The following is a 21,162-nucleotide window of genomic DNA, read 5'->3' as shown; positions in this document are numbered from 1 at the left end:
CTCCTGAATTTACCTTTGTGTGGTGTATGTGTGAGCACCCACATGCCCCTGGGAAGTCCACTGCCCCTATTTCTACATGTTCACTTCTGCTTTTGTTAAAGGTCCACCTTAATTGCCCTTCCATCAAGTCAACTTTCCCTGCCCTTTGGATCTATCCAGTAAACATTTATTGCAAGAAGGAGAGGGAAAAGTCTAGGTTAATTCCAGGGTCTGGCATGGAAGGATGAATGGCTTCAAGGGGCTGTTTGTACAGGTTTGGAGTAGTGAAGGGTAATGCGATTTTGCCATGTAGATCTTGAGAGGCCCATAGATACGTTGAGTCTGCGGTTGGGTATGAAGGCCTGCAATTCGAGGGAGAGGCCAGGATGAAGCAAGTAGTTTTAGCTACAAGGCTGGTCAAGGTAGCCTGTTTTGGTTGAAACAAGGGAGCCAAAGTGTGGGCGGTAGAGCTGATTACTGAGGTGTGAGAGGAAATATTCTGGGACAGTGAGCAGAAGAGAAAAGCCCAGAGAAGCAGAGAATCAATGGCAAAAAGCATCAGGTGTAACAGAAGTCCAGAAGGAAGACCAAGAGGTGTCCACTGGCTTTGGCAACTGAGAGGTCTTTGGAGACTTATGTCGGTGACACTTGGGGGAGCAAAGGTGGATGGAGCAGAAATGATATTCTTGTGGGTAAAGAGTGAGCAGGAAGTGAGAAAGGAGAGACAGTATGTGAACTGTGCTCTCTATAAGCTTGGTTGGGTAGGAAAGGAGAAGGCAGCATTTATAGGATAGTGTGTGTGTGTTTGGGGAACTTTTTGTTGAGTGGAGAGATGTAAACACTTTTCAGGTTAAAGGAGAATCTGGAAAAGTAGAGACGAAGGGCCTGAAAGTCTCAGAGCTAGAAGAGGATGGATAGGACGATGTCCAGGCAGACCAGGACCAGAGCACAGGTGATGGGTAAGAGGGTGACACATGGAGAGGGTAATTTTAAGGGAGGTGGTAAAGGTTTGGGTGAGAAAAAAAACCTATTGGAGAAAATAACAGCAAAAGCATGTGTTGAGCCCTTACTGTTGTACCAGGCCCAATACTATGTACATTCTCATTCAGCCCTCACAGTGACCTCATGAGATAGTTACTGTCATAGCCATGTTATGGATCAGGAAACCATTTTTAAAGAGATTAGATGACTTGCCGAAGGTGTCAGGCTGTGAACCAGGGATCTAGGCTTTTTTCTGTTACTGGAGCCAGCCTCTCAATTTTATGCTCTACTGCCACACAGGGGAGAGGAAGCCTAGCAAAAATAAGTGGGCATATTGTTTTAGAATTAAGGGCAAGGTGTGGGTTGGAGGCCAGGAGAATGTGGTGACATCCATTGGCATGGTTGTGATAATTTTGTAGGAGGACCGCTCAGCTCCTGCGGTGGAGCCAAGGAGCCAGGCAGCAGGACAGGGCAGGGTACGGGATTCCTTGGTGAGAGTTCCTCACGTGTCAGCTAAGCCAACGAAGGAACTGGGGTCAGGAGGGAGCTTAGAGAAAGGGGAAGAGTCAGAGAGATTGTAAATGTCCAAAGGGTCATGCCAGAACCTTCCGTATGGCCACAAGGGAAGGGGAGTGGAGAGGAGGGTCCTGGAGCTGAGAAGCCAAGGTACTGTTGTGGATGTGATGTCCCTGGATGTTTCACTTTGTTCATCTTTCTGTTTCTTGTGACTGAAGGAATTGCCTTCAGAAGCTCTCTGAAATGTTGTCTGAGAAGAAACATTATACGTTATGAAGTCAGAGACAACGGGGGAGCCTAAGGGTGGGGAGAGGGAATTGCTGTCTCTTGATTGTTTTTCCCCCAAGTCCAGCTTTGGCAATACCAGTGTCCTTGATGGCATTTGCTTGGAGCTATATTTTGGCGATTTTACCAATTACATGCAATAGAAGTTAGGTATTAATAGAATTGTTGTTTGTTTTTTAGAGGAATATATTTTAGCCAAGTTAAATTTCCAAGAATGGTTTCATTCAGTGCCTCTACTCCGTGTAGGCCATTCTAGGAATACAAATAATTTTTGAGGGATTCCCTGGGTGGCGCAGCAGTTTAGTGCCTGCCTTTGGCCCAGGGCACGATCCTGGAGACCCGGGATCGAATCCCATGTCGGGCTCCCGGTGCATGGAGCCTGCTTCTCCCTCTGCCTATGTCTCTGCCTCTCTCTCTCTCTGTGTGTGTGACTATCATAAATAAATAAAAATTAAAAAAAATAAGTTTTGATTCAAGCAGTGCATTTAAAACTACCTCTTGGGGATCCCTGGGTGGCTCAGTGGTTTAGCACCTGCCTTTGGCTCTGATCCTGGAGTCCCGGGATCAAGTCCCATGTCAGGCTTCTGCATGGAGCCTGCTTCTCCCTCTGTCTGTGTCTCTGCCTCTCTCTCTCATGAATAAACATACAAAACCCAAAAAAACAACAATTTCTTATTTATTTAACTGATTTTTCTTGTCTCAAAGTGATTAATGGTTTATTAATATTGTGGAAGAAATTCTTTGGAGAAAGAATTCTTTATGAGAATGCAAATTAAATATTATAATATTTAAATTAACTGAGCAAAATTGAAGGTAGGAGTAAATCTTTTGTGATTCTGCCCCCAATTAATGTAAAGTCATTGCTAAACTCTTACATTAAAATCATTTGAATAGTAAAACATGTCTCAGTTTTTTTTCAGGGGTCATAACTTCTGTTCTCACGATCATTTAGCCTTTCTCAAAGTGTGGTTGAAGGGTCCATAAGTAATTTAGGATTTTTTGTTAAAAATATTGTACTTATTTCAAGGACACACACTTTCTGAATTAAGAATCTTAGGGGATGGGATCTAGAAATCTGCATTTGAGCAAATTCCCCAAGTGAAAACTGAGTTGGTATGTTTTTAAGCAATGGATAGTGGCTTCTGGGTGTCCAGGAGCAAAGGAAACTCAGAGCTATTCATATATGTTGGTGTAGCCACATGCACTGGCATGTCCCTCTTCTGAGAGATGGAATGGCTGCTGCACAAAGGCCTATCTTTAATACTATGTTTCCTTTCAGAAGAAGTTTTATTCTCTGAATTTCAACATTTTAGATAGAAATGGAAGGAATAATTTGTATGATGTAGATCTAGGCTGGGATAGTTAACTTTTTACTCATCCATTAGAAGGGATGTAAAGTCAGCCTCTGAGCAGTTTCCATTTAATTGTGTTTTTAATTTTATACAGCCAGTATTTTTTTATGGCAATAATTCATCTCCTACCTTTCAATATCTTGTATATGTGTGTTATCTCAGCTGCTCAACATGGAGCTTAGCCTTTTGCTTTAAGGCAACTTTGGAAATAGAGCTCCTACTGAATCAAATTACCAGTGTGGTATTTTTCTAACTAGGTATGTACTAAATATTTAATCATCGGTTTTTATTTAAAAGCTAGCCAACAAATTAATAATGGTATTATGGCATTTCAGGGCAGTAATGGAATATTTAAAAAAAAACTGATTGCTTTCATTATTAAAGGTCTCTGTGAAAAAAGCTATTCTATGTGACTCATGTATTTGTTGAGTTACATGAAAGCCTTGAAGCAGAGGTAACCACTCTGGCTCCTTTGTCATTTGTACTGAAAGAGAGCTCTGATGAGATGAGAGTAATTCTTGTAATATACTTCAATATGTATGAACTTCAAAATTCTTATGAAATGATCTTCTAGGTTGATTGTATGTTCAGTAACTTTTCTTCCATGACCTGGGCTAGAGAGCAAAATGTAGAGAAGATAGATACCAGCCTAGGAAGAATATTAGAATTCCTCAGCGCAGCCTTCCTCTTTAAAAACAGTTTCCTGATCTATAAAACGGGGATACCAGTAACTATATCATGGGGTTACTGTGAAGCCTGATGAGGATATACTTAGTATAGGGCCCAGAGAACAACAGTAAGGGCCCAATAAGTGTTTTTGCTGTTATTTTCTCTAATAGTTTTTCCCTCCATACGTTTTGCCATTTCTCTTATTTGATTATGAACTTGCACCAAGAATAGATTAAGGCCCATGAGCCCAGAGAATGTAATTTTCTTTACCTGTGTCTCTGCAGTACTCAACTAAGTGGCAGCAGACACATAGAATCCTCAGTAAATGTTAGATGATTGAGTGAATGGCTGGAAATGTGATTCATATCATGGAACCCAGTGATTTCCCTCATGAACTCTAAATTACAATGGAAGCCAGCGATAAAATGGTTACAGAAATTTTATTACACGAACCTTTTCAGGAATGCACAAAACTAATGTCAGTTTTCAATTACCCTTCCTAAGCCAATTTGCTTTTCCTCATTTTCCTTCCAGCCCTAGTATCTGTTCTACACTTGCCATTTTAGGCAAACTGCTGTGTGTGTGTGTGTGTGTGTGTGTGTGTGTGTGTGTGTACTTTCAAGTGCATGTTAGGATTTCAGTTTCCAAATCTGTATCTGATTTGAAAAATGCTTACATTTCTCTTAAAATCAAGTGAAGTGTGTTTTCTAAGGATCTTCAGATTTGAGTCCTTGACATTAGAAATGAAACACATTTTTCTTCCCATTAGTCTAATTCTTCCAACTGAGTGGAAAAACAATCCTAAGTATATTAACCTACCTCATAATCTACCTCTTTTGACCAGTTAATAGAGAAATACTCATTTCTTTCCTGGAAAGCAGATTATTAACCAAGAAATCTGGTTGGGATAGTATATGTGAAAGCATGAAAAGTAGTAATACTAATGATGTGTACTAGAACTCATAATTATTTTTGGGAGAAGGAAATTAACATAGTAAAAATATTAGACCGTGACTCTTAGAACCATAATAACCTGTATTTGTAAACTGCTTGATGATTCTTAAAGCACTTTCACATGCATTATCCTTCTTGAAATACAGACTAGTCCTTTAATAGAAGTAGAGCAGAATTATTTAAATTGAAGTGAATCTCAGGTGGATATGTTCACTATAACTCAGCAAGAAAATGGCAAAGAACCAACTACGGCCTCCGTTTTCTGGATCTTAATTTAGTGCTCTTGCCACTATAATGTAATGTCATATACTTTTGCCATAGTAGTAATAGGGGGATTGTGTCCCAGCATACAACACACTTGAATTTCATATTTGTTCAGGGAAAAGACCTGATTTTGTACACCTTCGTTGGATCTAGTCTCAGTTCTATCCTAACTGAAGATCTTTGATTATAGAAATATAGACAGAACCCCTATTCCTACATTTGATGCATGCAGGCAGGATTGGCCTTTGGCCTGACACCATAATATTTTGACAAATGCTGTAATAAGCTACAGAAGCTACTGGTAATCTAATCTACCCTTCATCTCTTGCCAAGTTCATTTTAGGTAAAATCATGATAGAAATTTATATTTCTGGAGGCCAAGTTGGCTTTACTGCCTAAGTATTCCTCAGGCTGGAGAAGCCCCTGACCTGCTTCTGTCTCTGTGTCTGTTACTCATTTCCCTGTCTGGAAGTGCCCTGCAGCATTGGGCTTTCAAGGTACATTGTTTAGGGTTGGCTGAAGAGGCTGGAAAGGGATATTTCCAGTTTGCCTTTGCATACTTTGTGCTTCAGAACATTCCCTACACCCTCCCACTGTGCCTTGTTGTTTGTTCAGTGATAAAAGGCTCTCCCTGAAGCACAAAATCAGTGTCCAAATCCAATTATATATTTAATAGACACTTAGTATTTTTTTTAGAATGTTTTTCTTGGTGCTAAGATCAATAGCGTAGAAATGAAAATATTTTTTTCATGTAAAATAGGAAGAAAATGGGGACAAAGTAAGTAAATAAGAGTAGTTACATTGTAGTATGTCATTGAAAACAATATATTCCAAATCTTTTATTTCATCGAAGATGGTCATAATATATTGAGTAGGAAAAGCTAGTTGCAGAGCTGTGTGAATACTACGATCCTAATTTCTTTTAAAAAGTATGAGTGAAGAAAGTACCAATAATAATGTGTAATTATTATTGTGTTACCAGGCACTGTTGTGCTTCATGCGTGTATTAACTCATTTAATGCTCTCATCAACCCGAAGAGTACTCTTGTTATCTTTATTTTAGAGATGAAGAAATTGAGGTACAGAAAAGTAAGTTGCCCAATGTTACATATGAAGTTTGGGAGTCACCCACTAAGTGAAAATACACCAGAACATCATTAATGATTATCTCTGGATTAATGTTGTTATAGGTCGACTTAATTCTTTATATCTCCAATGCATGTCTCTGCTCTTTATATTATTGGAAATGGCACTTAAAAAAGAAATGAAAGTATGTTTGGGATCTAGAAAAACAGTGAGAACATTTGTAGGTTTGAATTTCAAGGATGCTTTTTCCCCCCCTTATATCTGAAATAGAAATTATACTTTATTAAGAGGGGGAAAAGACACAAATACCACCACTTTCTATCAGTACACTCTCCCTGAATGATAACCTAGGAGTATATGTGTTTAACAATTTTCTTTTATCAATAAAGAAAATGAGACTTTTTTAGTTAATAATTAAACACAACAAAGCCCAATCCAGGAAACTGGCTTCTGATCAGACCTGGTTTTGTTTGAATACTCAAATCCTTCACTGGTAATAGAGAGTGTAAAGGCACATACACAGTAGAACATCTCCAGGAGATGTACACTTTCCTCCCTGGCAAATAGAGCCTCAAAGGCAAAAATATTTCAAGAACAATATATTTTATTATGTTGTATATTATTTTCTGGTTACTTAACTTTTCAGCCCTTCTTTCTTGCTTTCATTTCTGCTCCATCTTTCCCTTCAAAAAACAACCAACCAGCTATGCAACCAACCCACTGATTAGCTTCAATTTGTTGAAAGTTGGTAACATTTTTAGTTTTATTAGTGATAATAGCTCTACTTTGGCTCCTAGGTGGCAGGCACTCTGCTAAGAGCTTTCTGTGAGCCAGCTATTACAGAGCAGAGGCCCATGGTCCTCATGTGGCTCATGGTTTGGTCGAAACAGTGTAATTCCACAGTGTTTGGAATAAGATTGAATTACTTGGAGATAAGATCAGAAAATTTTGATTTCCATTTTTTTTTTGTTGTTGTTGAAAAGAATTGGAATACGTCACAGCACAGCACTGGTAACCCCCTTAATTATATTCCTTACCAGGCTCCTGTTGTCTTTTTTCATTATGGACCTCTGATATTAGTTATGTAATCTTCTGAGGTATTGAAAGCCCACTTAGGGGCACCTGGGTGGCTCAGTGGTTGAGTGTCTGCCTTTGGCTCAGGTCATGATCCAGGGGGCCTGGGATCGAGTCCTGCAAAGGGCTCCCCATGGGGAGCCTGCTTCTCCCTCTGCCTGTGTCTCTGCCTCTCTCTCTCTCTCTCTCATGAATAAATAAATAAAATCTTAAAAAAAAAAAAAAGTCTGTTTAAGCTAGAGAGAGAAGTGGCTGGATCAAAGATCTACCATTAGTAAAAAGCACTGTTGGATGGACATCAGCATCGCTGTTAGGCACAAATTTTATTGTTCATGCCATGATCTTTTGTCAGCATCTTAGCCAAATGAGATGGATTTTTAAGTTTTTTAGTCCCTTATCTTCTGAGGAAGGCTCTGTCTGGTACCTGCATTTCTTTGGAAATTTGGAGAAATTTCTGCCTCTTGAGGCTGAGGCAGAAAATGATTGGCTTGAAAGGAGCCATGGTTTTGAGAATAACGTAGTTTGAGAGTGAGAATATCCGTTATGGGATCTCAGTGGTTGTCAGATGCTGAGAGTACTTGGGAAGTCTCAGCCATGTTACTGTTCTATGTGGTTAATGGTATGGTAATGAGCAGGGGTCTGTGTTTGTTCTGCTAAGATAAGTCACTATTTCAGGACTTTTTTTTTTTTTTTAATGTATTTCAGGACTTTTAGAAGTAAGAAATTCTACCCATTACTCTTTCAACTCTTTGCAACTGTTTTCCTTTTTAAAATAGACCAAAATACATTAATTTTTTTTCCCCCACTGTATAAACATATACTAAAGAACAAGGAGGGTGGCCCTTGTTTATTTGAGCAGTCCAGGTAGTGGGCGTGAAAGCATTTCCGAGTCATGGGCTGGCAAGGCCTGGCCTCATTTGTGCTCCCACGGGAAGCAACACAGTAAGCAATGTTGTGCTTATAAACAACAGACAGTGAGGTACACGTCTTGGCTGGATTCCAGGTGGTTTCTGGTTGTTTAGTTGCTAATGATGTCAGAGTACCTAGGTCTCTCCACATGCATGCATCCTCTCTGGATGTTGCTTCCTCAGGAGAGGGTGTGTCTTGTAGCTCTGACACAAAGACAATTTGAGTGTATTTTGGCTATAGACCAAAAGCTGATATTCAGAAGTGAACAAAAAGCCAATATGTACTCAACAAAGGGTTTATTGATATGGTATCTGCTCCTTGATGCTTGAAGATTTAGTTACATATACTAGAGAAAAGCTTTCTGGTTTTTCCCTGTCTTTGGAAAACATTTTCAAAATGAGCAATTATGTTGGGCCTCATTTTTCTCTCCATAGAACTCACCAAGTGATTAAAAATGATCTCCAGTCGGTTTTAAACTAAAAATAAGGTATATTTTTCCTTTTTTTTTTTTTTAACATGATGGGGATACTGGTTAACCAAAAGCTTTTATGAGTTGGTAGTGTCATAAGGATACAGAAGACTTTAATGAGAATTGAGTTGTCAGACTACATTCAAAGTCCTAATTTCTGGATTTAAAATCTTGCTGAAGATTTCTAGTACTTACCCTTCGTTACAGTGGGAAATGCATAGATGGTTTAAATTTTCTTTTTCCTAATATTGGCATTTTAGGCAAGTGGCTATTAGGAAGAGGTATGCTTTCCTTGAGGAACAAGGCCTGTGCCAGAGCAGATAGGGCAAGTTAGGATTTGCCTTAATAAGTCTTTTGGGGAATGTGTCTGCCATGTGGAGTTTGTTTTTTCGGACCTATAAATAGAAGGGAAACGAAGACAATTTTGGCTCAACTGTCCTCTGAGCCACAGGAATTTATTCAAATTTTGTGTTTGTTGCAGCTAGCTAGCTTTCTCTCTTCCCCTTCCCTTTCTGTCTTTTATTTGCTTCCTTTCTTTTTTCCACCTTGGGATAAGGATGAGTAAATTCCATCTTTGTGATCTAAAAGAGAGTATATGTGATAGTGTGACTCACTTGTGTAGTAATATAAAGATGAGATTCTGGCTCCATAAATATTAAATACTTAAAGAATTTTCATGCATGGTTCCCCAGTTATTTTGAGTCCATGATGGCTTTTTTGTTTTGTTTTTAAATCTTCTTGTTCCTCTTACTTAGAGATTCTCCATCAGGCTGCAGGATGGCATAGGGATGAAGAAGTTTTTTCTTTCCAGTAAGGGGCAGTGACCCCTGGAGGATGGGGTGTGGGGAAATCCAGAATCCCAGATTGGAAAAAATAGATTGAGAAAATAATAGAGCTTTTACCTAAAGAGTCAAAATAGAGAACATTATTCTCATAAGCTTTTTAAATTAAAGAAAGTAAGGACTTTCTCAGATTACAGTCAGTAGTGACCAACATCTTTATATACATATTACATCTAAGTATGAAGCAGAGAGAGAAGAGTATGTGGACAGATGGCAGGAAGTAGTAAAGCCATAATTACGGACAAAAGAGAGTAAAGGAAAGAAAGAAAAGAAATTAAGTTTTGGAGGAATTCGTAAAGCTAGACACATAGCACAGAATATGCTTAAATATGTGTGTGCTGCCTCACTCACGTTCATACCTGCTTCTCTCCCAGCTCTTAAAGATCATTTCTGTTTTAAGAACCTAGATTTAGAAAAAACAAAACAAAACCCAGATTTAGGAACGTCTGAAATAAGTGTTGCTTGGCTTTGGTTTTATCATCCAACTAGTATTATGTACTAAAACTACCATACCTATACTTGGGAAGCCAAAGGTTTGAGAAATTAGGATTAAAATGATTTATTAGAATAGTGCTCTAAAAGTGTTAACTCAAAAATGCTGTCCCAAGAAATGTGTAAGTTCTTAAATATCTGATGTTTTAAGAATTGCTAGAATATAAAAATTCCTTTTGTTTCCTCATTTTTTCCCACAAACTGAAATAAATTTAAAAATTACAATAAAGTATACTTACATTTAATTTTATAGCAAGCTACTGAGAGACTAAAAAATAGTTTTAAGTGAGTATATTTCTTTTGTACAATAATGGCTTCTGTCTATAAAATTATTTAAGGTTTCGTTTTTTTAAATTTCTTGGAGTATTGAATGTTATGTAAATTTGTAGCACAAAACGATTCTTCTTTCATCAGTGTAACACATGAATTTTTTTAGGTTTTTTTTTTTTATTATTTCAGAGAGAGAAGGAGGGAGGAAGGGAGAAAGTGAGAGCAGAGGGAGAGGCAGAGCAAGAAGAAAAGCAGACTCGCCACTCAGCACAGAGCCTCAGGCTTCATCTCTTGACCTAGACAGCAGGACCTGAGGCAAAACCAGAAGTCAGAGGCTCACCTGACTGAGCCACCTAGGCCCCCCTCATGAGTGCAACACATACATCTTAAGGCTTTTAAAATAGTGCCACTAAGGAATCTTAAAACTGTGGCTCTTTGTTTTAGTAACAACAAAAATGATGACACTCTTGGCACTTGACCCCAGATAGTGTGAAACTAAGCCAAGGAGTAGAAGTTCTCTACTTTCAGGTTGAGTGGCCTAGGGCCATTGGGTTGATTGTAGTTGTGTTGGGGTGGCCTGCCTTGAGAACAAAGTGGTTTCCTCGCGCTTGTTTGTTGGTTGAGCTTGATAGTTGCTCTTAGCCACTTGGATCTCCTTGGGATCTCCTTGGTGATGTGGTGATGCTCCTCAAGCACTTGTAATATTTCCCATGCATAGAGAAGTATTTTGCATTTTACTAAACTTTTTTTTTTATCCTCCAAAACCAGTAAGTGGTCCTAATCACATATACATGTTTTCAATCACTTTGATATGTGACCAGTTAAAAAAATTTCCTCTTTAATAAAGTCTTACTAGCCAGATAGTAGGAATTTAATTCTTTACGTTGTTACCCCTCTCCCCCTTTTTTGGCCACGTGGTTTCTTTGTACAGTGAAAAATTTTCAAGCTTACATTAAAATCTTATGCCTCTCTCTAGAGGAAACTACTTTTAAAAGTTTGATGTATATGCTCCCAAGCATTTCCCATCATGGAAGACTTTCCATGAAGGTACATGCATTCCTAATTCTTTTTTTTTTTTTTTTAATAGAATGCTTCACAGATTTGCCAGTCATTCTTGTACAGGGGCCATGCTAATCTTTTCTGTATCATTTCAGCTAATTCATTGTTTTTCATGCCTATATTATTATTCTAAAATATGGCTGTACCATAATTGAATTCTGACTATTGATATTTGGGTTTTTTTTCTGATTTTTTGCCCTTAAAGTTAATAGTCAGATTCTTTGTATATATAGTTTTTGGTATATGTGCAAGTAATCCATTTGGTTGGATTCCTAGGAGTAGAATTGCTAAATGAAATTGTAGCTCATAGAAGTAGACATTTCCCCCAAGGATGTATGAAAATGAGCATTTTTCTATGTATCTTTGTCAATATTAGACGTATGCATCTTTTCCCCTGGTTTGGCTGTTTGATGATACCTCATTGCTCTAATTGGTATATCTCCAACTAAAGTGGAGGTTGCATATTTTTTCATATATTTATTGGTATTTTTTTTATCTTTTATGATTGCCCTTTTAGTATCTTTTCTAATGGCTTTTAGTTACTTTTCTGAGGAGCTCTGTATATGTTAAGTAATAGTCCTTTGTTATATATGTTGCAGATATTATCTCCTACTCTATCATTTATATTTCTTGGTATCTTTTGCCAAACGGTTTTCTCAATAACATGAAGTTATTCCAACACCATTTATTCAATAGTCAGATTTTCTTATATTCTTAATTCTCATATGTAGATGCATTTGTTTTTGTACTTCTTATCATTCTCTCGATGAGTTTATTCCTATTCTGGCATCATGTTTTGATATCTGGTAGGGAAAGTCCTTCCTTTCTTCTTTTTCGAAAATTTCTTAACCAACCTCAAGCATTTATTTATTTTTCCAGAAGAACTTTATAATCTATTAAGCAAAATCTTAATGCTTATTTAAATGGTATTTCATGCTTTGGTTTTATTTTAATATATGATTTATTCATTCAGTAATCTGTATCTTTCTTTCTTCCTTTTTTTTTATTTTTTTTTTACATTTCAGAGTCCTGTGTATGGAAACTCACATGAGTCAGTTCAGTCTAGAAGGGTAGTAATTTCTCATAATATGGACAAAGCTCTGAAAGAAGGTAAGGATTAAATGAGAGCATGTAATTACCATGTAAAACAATTCATTATGTTCTAATGGGAAAATTGTAATCTCTAACAAATTTATATATCCTTCTTGTCTGTGTGTAGCATTAGGAATTTTTACGATGACTGAATAAATACATCTGTTTTAGTTGAGTAGATGGGATTAAAATATTTAAGTAGAATTTCCAGAATTTTTTTAAAAAATTTTATTTATTTATGATAGTCAGAGAGAGAGAGAGAGAGAGAGAGAGAGAGAGAGAGAGAGAGAGAGAGGAGAGAGGCGCAGAGACATAGGCAGAGGGAGAAGCAGGCTCCATGCACCGGGAGCCCGATGTGGGACTTGATCCCGGGTCTCCAGGATCGCGCCCTGGGCCAAAGGCAGGCGCCAAACCGCTGCGCCACCCAGGGATCCCGAATTTCCAGAATTTTATTTTTTCAATGTTATCGTTGAGCAGAAATTTTTAATTTTGATGACATTTAATTTACTAATTGTTTTTACTTTCTGTTCTCTAGATAGGATACTTTTTTTTATCAAGTTCGCTGACTGTTTTTTCCGTCATTTTTAATCTGTAGTTAAGTGTATCCAGGTAATTTTCTAAGTTTCAAATATTGTACATCTTCTGTCTAGAATTTCTAGGGATCCCTGGGTGGCGCAGCGGTTTGGCGCCTGCCTTTGGCCCAGGGCACGGTCCTGGAGACCCGGGATCGAATCCCATGTCGGGCTCCCGGTGCATGGAGCCTGCTTCTCCCTCTGCCTGTGTCTCTGCCTCTCTCTCTCTCATTCTATGTGACTATCATAAATAAATAAAAATTAAAAAAAATTAGAATTTCTATTTGGCTCTCTGCTGAGATTTCTCCATTTGTCATTTATTATGGCCATCTTTATCTTTAATTTCTTGAACATATTTAATATAGTTGCTTTAAAGTCTCTGTATGCAAAGTCCAAAATCTAGGCCATCTTGGAGTTGGTTTCTCTCCATTGATTTTTCTCTGAAGTATGAGTTATTTTTGTTTGTTTCTTCTCAGGTCTTCCTGTTTTTGAGTGTATCCTGAACAATGTGGATGCTACTTTCTAGACATTCTAGTTTCTGTTACATTCCTCTGAAGAGTGTTGATTTTTGGTCTAGTATGCAGCTTAATTTTTCACTGTTCACCTTGAGGGTACTTGGTTTTCCACATATTTTTCAGGCAGGTCTGCTTGGATTTTTGTCCTTAGTCTAAGGTGAATCCTTCAATCCTGGGACATTGGCTTAAGTCATCTGGTTCCCTTACACAATTTCAATGGGAAGTCCATGGTTACACCTCTAAGTGGACAAGACTCCAGCTCCAGACTCTGGCTCTCCGTGTTGGACAGCAATCAAAGTATCTGCACAGCTCTAAGTTTTCTAGCTCTTGTTCTGAACTGGTCTCCTTGCAGTCTTACCTCCATACATGTGTAGGGCAGAGTCAGCAACGGATTTGAAAGTTTGTAATCCAGGTGTTTTGGCTCCATCTTTTTTTGTATTTCCTGCCTTTATTTTCAGCTGCTTTGGCAGTTCCTAACTCTGTTTTCTGACATCTTAGGTTAAAAAAAGCAACAGATGTTCAGTCTTAAGTTTGAACTGCCTTGTGCATCTAGGACTGTTGAGAGCTTCTGGGGAAAGTTAAATAAACATTTATACCAGCACTAGTCCCTTCTATCAAGGGTGGATTTTCCCTTCAGTTTCTCTAACTTTGCTCTCCAGTGCCTTCAAATAGTTAATTAATTTTTTTTTCTAGAATTCTTAATGGTTTTATGTAGGAAGGTTAGTCTGATATAAGCTATTCCACCATCCCTGGAATTGGAACTCTTTCTTTTAGTTGTGGTAAAATACACATAATGTAAAATTTACTATCTTAACCATTTTTAAGTATATCATTCAGTAGTTTAAGTACATTTATGTTGCTGTGTAAAGTCTGTAGAACTCTTTACATCTTACAAGACTGAAACTCTACCTATTAAGCTACAATACCCTCTCCACTCTTCCCCAGATCCTAGTAATCACCATTCTACTTCCTGTCTCCATGAATTTGACTGTAGGTGCTACATATAGGTTAAGTCCTATAGTATTTGTCCTTCTGTGTTTAGCATATTTACTTAGCATAGTATTCTCAAGGTTAATCCATGTTTACAGGATATATCAGAGTTTCCTTCCTTTTTAAGGTTGAATAACATTCCATTTTGTGTATAGAACTACATCTAAAAAATTTTTTTATTTTTTGAAGTAATCTCTCCATCCAACATGGGGCTTCAACTTAAGACTGTGATCAAGAGTCCCATGCTCTACTGACTGAGCCAGCCAGGCCCCCTCATAACCACATTTTCTTTATCCATGCATTCATCAACGGATATCTGGGTTGCTTCCATCTTTTGGCTATAGTGAATGTGTTGCCATGAACATGGGTATCTTTTAATTTTTTAAGACTGTGAAGTTTCTCTGCAATTGAGATAGCATGTTTATCTTCCATAGACCAATTTGTTTCAGAAATTGGCGGGCGGGGGGGGGTGGGGGTGGGAAGACAAGAGTTGAGGCCTGGTTGACAAAAACCAAAACAGAACAAAACCAAAAAACCTCCAAGTACGTTATCCTCAGGCTGTAAGGATCTGTGCAATCTTTTATTTTGAAAGAATAGTATTAGCCAAAGCCTTTGGGTAAGAGCTTTGGTTAATTATACTTTGGTACAATTATATTTTTTATTTATTTTTCCCCTCTATATTCTTAATGTTTACAATTTCCTCTCCTTTTGTTTTAAGCAAAATGATTTTCAGTGAAGTTGAACATTATATCATCTACCAAAAGAAGAGCTAAAGGCTGCTATAAAGTTGGTTATGAGGGACGCCTGGGTAGCTCAGCAGTAGGGCGTCTGCCTTTTGCTCAGGGCGTGATCCCACCGTGCTGGAATCATCAAGTCCCACATCCGGCTCCCTGCATGGAGCCTGCTTTTCTCCCTCTGCCTCTGTCTCTGTCTCTGTCTCTTGCCTCTCTCTCTGTGTCTCTCATGGATGAATGAATAAAATCTTTAAAAATATATATAAAAAAATAAAGTTGGTTATGAGAGTAAACTGTATGCATCTGGCAGTTGTTAAAAACAACAATAAACTAAAACCAAAATTGTCTTCCAAAAAGTTTTGGACATTTTATTTAATGAAGAATTAGAATCTAGAAATACATATTGAGAAAGTTAAGAGGTTGCATAAATATTTAGAAAACTTGTAGTGATTATAATATGCATCTCTGGAGTATTTTAATTTGCATTTCTAAGCCCTGGCACCAGAATATTTAATTGAAATTCTGAATGTTATTAGCTAGCTATGGTAGACTTGTGTTGATAAAATTGAGAGTCTCTTGGTATGCTTGCAAAATGTAATAGCAGGTACACTTGTTAAGTAAGGCTGCAGTAACTTGAGTTCAGTTGATATGAAGTACTTATGAACTATTTAATGATTTCCCACTAAAGTTAGTTTGAAGTACATAACATAATTATTCCATTTTACCTTTATGTATTTGTTTTACTCTCTTCAGAATATGAATTTTAAAAATAAATTTATTCAATGAGTTGACTAAAATACAAGGTGTGTATGTATATGCATGTATAAATGTTTGTGTGTGGATTTTTTTTGTTGTTACTAATGTATTCTTGTGTTTTGGTTAAATATGAATAATGATTTGTCCTAAATCTTTACAGATTGAATTACAAAGAAAAAAAGAGTAATATTTAAAAGTGCAGATTAAAATAATAGTTTGGCTTTCTGTGGAACAGTAAGAATTATTACTATTATTATTTTTTAAAGATTTTATTTAGTCATGAGAGACAGAGAGGCAGAGACAGAGAGGGAACCTGATGGGAGTCTCCATCCCAGGACCCCAGGGTCACGATCTGAGCCAAAGGCAAACACTCAACCACTAAGCCACCCTGGTGCCCCAGTAATAAGAATTATTAAAGCTGCACGTTGTGCCTGGCTGGCTCAGTTGGTGGAGCATGTGACTTTTGGTCTCGGGATTGTGAGGTCAAGCCCCACATTGTATGTAGAGGTTACTTAAAAATTTTCCAAAAAAAAAAAAAAAATTACTGTTACAAATGCTGGAAGTTAAATGGCATACCCAGGGAAGATGATTGAAGTATATTATTGCTGTGCTTTGTTAGCCAATTTCAAATGTAGAAACTGTATTTTAGGGGTTCAGATATAGTATGAATGAACCATGTTTGAGAAGTCAGAACAGGCACCTTTCTATACTACATGCTCTCAAAATTTTTTCCAAGTTATATTCCCAAGAAGACTGACAGGAGATAGAAAAAAAGACTTTAGAAAATCTTTATGAGAATTAAATCTCAGATATTATAGCCTAGTTTTTTACTAACCTACCCTGAATTACCTCACTAATGTGGACCAGAGAATATAGTTTAGTAATGAGTACCTGCTATTTGCTCAGGAGAACTTTCAATTTAAATTCTTGAATTGAAAATACAGTTCTTTGTAAGATCTTATACTTTTCAAAGCAGTGAGGATACTGACCTCTGCACTTTGACTTGTAAAATGCTGTTCAAATGTCTTATAAATACTATTACTTCTATTACTTTTTGGGATGTCTTCACAAATGCAATTAATTTTATATGTACATTTCCAAATGAACATATTTCTGTTACTTTTGATTGGCTTTAAATACTTTTTCTGAATTTCAAGGGTAAATGTGTCTATAAAACAAAGTGTCCAGGTTATACAAAAGGCCATAACTTGAGCAATCATGATAACAGAAGATATTACAAGGTCATTGTCCAAGTATAACAGAGCTTTCAGTTTCTTTGGACCTTGCCCCAGATAAGGTGAACCTGATGTGGTGATCTCTTTTACTAGGTGCTCTGTGGCCATTTCCAGAGGATGCTAGACTGTAAGAATTAGATGGTGACACAGGAAGCAGAGCCTGCACTTGAAAGACCGTGACTCTCCTACCTTCCCCTCACACCTCTAGCCTCTGTTAGGCTCAACCCTTCTAGTTGATGACTCTACCCAGTGGTGTGAAATACGTATACATTTATTATTGAATAAATGAACACATCAATCAGTGACATACACTAATAACCCCCAATTTCCCCAGAAGTTGGCTTTCCTTCCACACGCAGATAGTAATTACTAATTGTATTTTGCAAACTGTAGAGTGCCATCTATATGAATGATGGAATTATTGTTATCCTTACTACCATTAGGCCAACTCCTGGTTGAATGAGCACTCTTTTCTTTGTTCCAAGGGGCTCAGGTCATGGATGTTTATGACCCAAAGGGCCTTATCTCTTGAGCAGGGAAGAGACTATCTTAAATTGCTCTGGGGTAAAGGTGGAGGCAGAAAAATAGCTCTCATGGAACTCTCTCACACTATTTCCTTAGTTTGAGTCCTTCTTTGTTCTGAAAATTTATAGGTAGGGATTACCTAATATCACATTATCTAGACTAACATAGTAACCTTTTTTTTTTTTTTAGGATTTTATTTATTTATTCATGAGAGACACAGAGACAGAGAGAGAGGCAGAGACACAGGCAGAAGGAGAAGGCAGCTCCACGTAGGGATCCCAACATGGGACTTGATCCCGGGTCTCCAGGATCATGCCCTGGGCCGAAGGCGGCGGTAAACCGCTGAACCAGCCGGGCTGCCCTCATGGTAGCCTTTTTAACTGGTCTTCTCACTTCCAGTTCTTCCCTCCTTTGTGACCCTAAATCCTCTTTTTGCATTAATCTAGAATTAAAGTTCTAAACATGTTCCATTCTCTGTAATCTTCAGTGATTCCTTTTTACCTGCTTGTTTCTTTGAGAGCAGTCTAGAAAATAGATGTGATAATAGCACTTGAATTTTAGTTGGCTGCTGTAATGTGTTTAGAAGAAAGTCTTTGCTTGCCAGTGAGGATAAGTGTTCTTTCATTTCTCATTGTGGTTTGTTTTATTATTTATGCTTGTTTCTTAGAAGAGATCATAAGATAATTTTATCATGAATTTCTTTGACTCTTCAAGTTGACCCATTGGGTATATTTTAAATATTTTGTTCATATGTATACTTGTATATAAATGAGTACATGTAGCCACATAATATATACTTAGAATCAAGGCTTTGTTTCATGCTTTTCTTCTCCCCCACCCCCCAACATGGGGCTCAAACTCATGACCCGAGATCAAGAGTCACATGCTTTATGGACTGGGCCAGCCATGTGGCCCTGTTTCATACTGTATATATTTGTTACATTTTAATAATGCTTAAAGGTGTACTGATAAGCTATTGACAGATTTGTTAGTCCCAGGTGTATTTTCTGTTACTGAGTTGAGACTTACCAGTATTCATTTTTATCAATTCCTAACTAAAATATAGTATCAGAAGAGTATTTTAGAGCTGTATTAATTAGCATATGCAGAGTGGTTAACAAATGTAATGGGAAATTATGTAGATGACTATGCCCTTACATAAATCCTTTAGCATGCTAAGAAGATTTTAAAGATATTAAGTCTCTTATAATTCATTTTGATTTCCCTCCATAATTTGAAACTAAATTTTAACAAAAGGAAAAATGCTTCTACTTCCCAAAGGTTTTGGGTTGTAGATTTATTTGCTACTAGTTAAAAATTCCGTGGTATGAAAACTTTGCTTAATAAAAGAGTAAGGGAGAAAGAATTGCAAATGAATGATCAGCAGTGCTCTGTTGTAAGGGTGGCTCTTACCAGAAGAAGGATATAAAAGCCTTGCAGACAAGGGTCTGTGGAAATTATGATTCAGCCCCCATCTCAGGAAGTAATTTTTTTCTATGTCATCCTTGTCCATAGAATATTCAGCTTGTTAAAAGTTTCTTATGATGGAATATTCACTATCTACTGTGAATCTTGAATAGCTTTAATGTTTTTATTCAGTTCCTCCTAATGTTAAACAGAAAATACAGTTTCTTATGATTTCTACCCATTGGTCCTATTATTGCCTTCTAGGGTAATTTTTTAAAGTACAACCATTTGCATATATTTTTTCTTTTTTTTTTTAAGATTTTATTTATCTATTCATGAGAGACACAGAAGAGAGAGAGACAGATATATAGGCAGAGGGAGAAGCACGCTCCCTGTGGGGAGTCTGATGCGGGACTTGATCCCGGGACCCCAGGATCATGACCTGAGCTGAAGGCAGAAGCTCAACTGCTGAGCCACCCAGGTGCCCCTTGCATATATTTTTTATCCTTTAAATATGTTTTAAACAAGCTGGATGTGTAATGGACAAGGACGGTTTTTCAGATTTCTCATGTCTTTCATTCATGTGACTTGATTAGTTCAACCTCCGTGCAGGACTACTGTGTGCTGAGTCGGAAGAGCCTTTGGCTGGCAGATATACCTATTTGACTTTGAGCAAGTTATTTCACTTCTTGGAGCCTCTATTTGTTGAGAGAATATAACTCAATTACTGTGTAAGAACCATGGTCTATTTGTTGCCAACAAGTGAGATTATGGAATTAGCATATTCCTGTTTTTGTCCTTATTTCTTAAACATCCAGGTCAGAAACCACTTCTGCTTTCTCCTAAATGGAATAGTTCAATTAGGAATGAGATGTGGCTACTTTTTGTAAAATCTAGAGAATATAACAACCATTTATTTGTTCAAATTAATATCTGGGGCAGCCCCAGTGGCTCAGCGGTTTAGAACCGCCTTCAGCCCAGGGTGTGGGCCTGGAGACACGGGATCGAGTCCCACATCAGGCTCCCTGCATGGAGCCTGCTTCTTCTCCCTCTGCCTGTGTCTCTGCCTCTCTTTATGTCTCTCATGCATAAATAAATAAAATCTTCAAAAAAAAACCTTGCAAATTTAAAAAAACAAAAAAACAAATTAATATCTGGAAATGAGCAGAAGATAGCCAAAAGGTTTAGGAGATGATTTACTTGCTGGTTTTGCTTTTGTTGTGCCTTTGTGTGTGTGTGTGTGTGTGTGTGTGTGTGTGTCTAGTGGATATGTATTCTGCATTACATACTGGAAGCCTTACATATCAGAATTAAATGCTGCTTTAATGAAAAATGAAAGATTAAGGTAGTATTTTTTTTTTTTTTTTTTTGCCTTTTCAATGCCTGCCCCTTAGTCTTTGGCAAGTAATGGTTCTCTACTATAAGGCTTAGCTGTCTTAAGTGTCTTATCCCACTATGGAGTGGAATCACTCTGAAGATTTAGCTAAACCTTTGCACATATGTGTCTGTGAACAAAATTCTTGATACTCTGTTTTTGATCTATGGGATTTAAGATGCCGTTTTTTGAATTATTATAAAGCTGCAGTGCAGAAATTATAGAAATGTGGAAAAACATTGGATACACTTTCACACTTGATATTCTGAGGAAAAAAAAATCGCAGAATATCAGAACAAGAATGGTGCTATCTTTGACTTGTGGGCTTTTGTGCATGTATGGAATCCTCACATAGGATGAATACTAACCCTGAGCTGGAGGTTCCATTTGCCATTCAATTTTCTAAGAAATATGATCTCCCTCCACCACCTCTCCAACCCCCCCCCCACCAAACCCATTTAAAATTGATGTGTAGTAGTCAAGGTGAATAAAATGAGCACCAAATCCTAGACTGCAGAATTATTTGAGAATTATGGGTTAGACATTTATGGACCAGGTGTGCAGTAATTCAGGATCCCAAGTTAATTTTGTTCCACAAGATTCCTGGGGACAAGGCAAAGCAAGAGGATAAACTATGATCTGAGGCGATATATGATTATATCAAAATTAAGCCAAATCTAGTGGTCTTTGAAGAAGGAAAGAAAAAACCTTGAGAAATAAGCAGTGATTAAAAAATACTATAGATATCCTTGCGCTGAAA

General features: G+C 37.5%; 1 protein-coding gene and 1 non-coding gene across 2 annotated transcripts in view; one reads left to right on the top strand and one right to left on the bottom strand.

Annotated features, from left to right (window-relative positions):
* Positions 1 to 21,162, top strand: part of SNX25 (sorting nexin 25) — a 135,389-nt gene that overhangs the window by 14,123 nt on the left and 100,104 nt on the right. Inside the window, 1 exon segment of the mRNA XM_055315707.1 lies at positions 12,227 to 12,311. Within this exon segment, the coding sequence (XP_055171682.1) occupies positions 12,227 to 12,311 (85 nt within the window).
* On the bottom strand, positions 11,225 to 11,336 carry LOC129503592 (U6 spliceosomal RNA). The gene has a single exon (XR_008663203.1). It is a non-coding gene; the product is annotated as a U6 spliceosomal RNA (small nuclear RNA).

This window comes from Nyctereutes procyonoides, unplaced genomic scaffold (assembly GCF_905146905.1).
Source record: "Nyctereutes procyonoides isolate TBG_1078 unplaced genomic scaffold, NYPRO_anot_genome, whole genome shotgun sequence".
In the NCBI taxonomy this organism is placed as follows: domain Eukaryota; kingdom Metazoa; phylum Chordata; class Mammalia; order Carnivora; family Canidae; genus Nyctereutes; species Nyctereutes procyonoides.
This window is presented reverse-complemented; position numbering and strand designations above follow the sequence as displayed.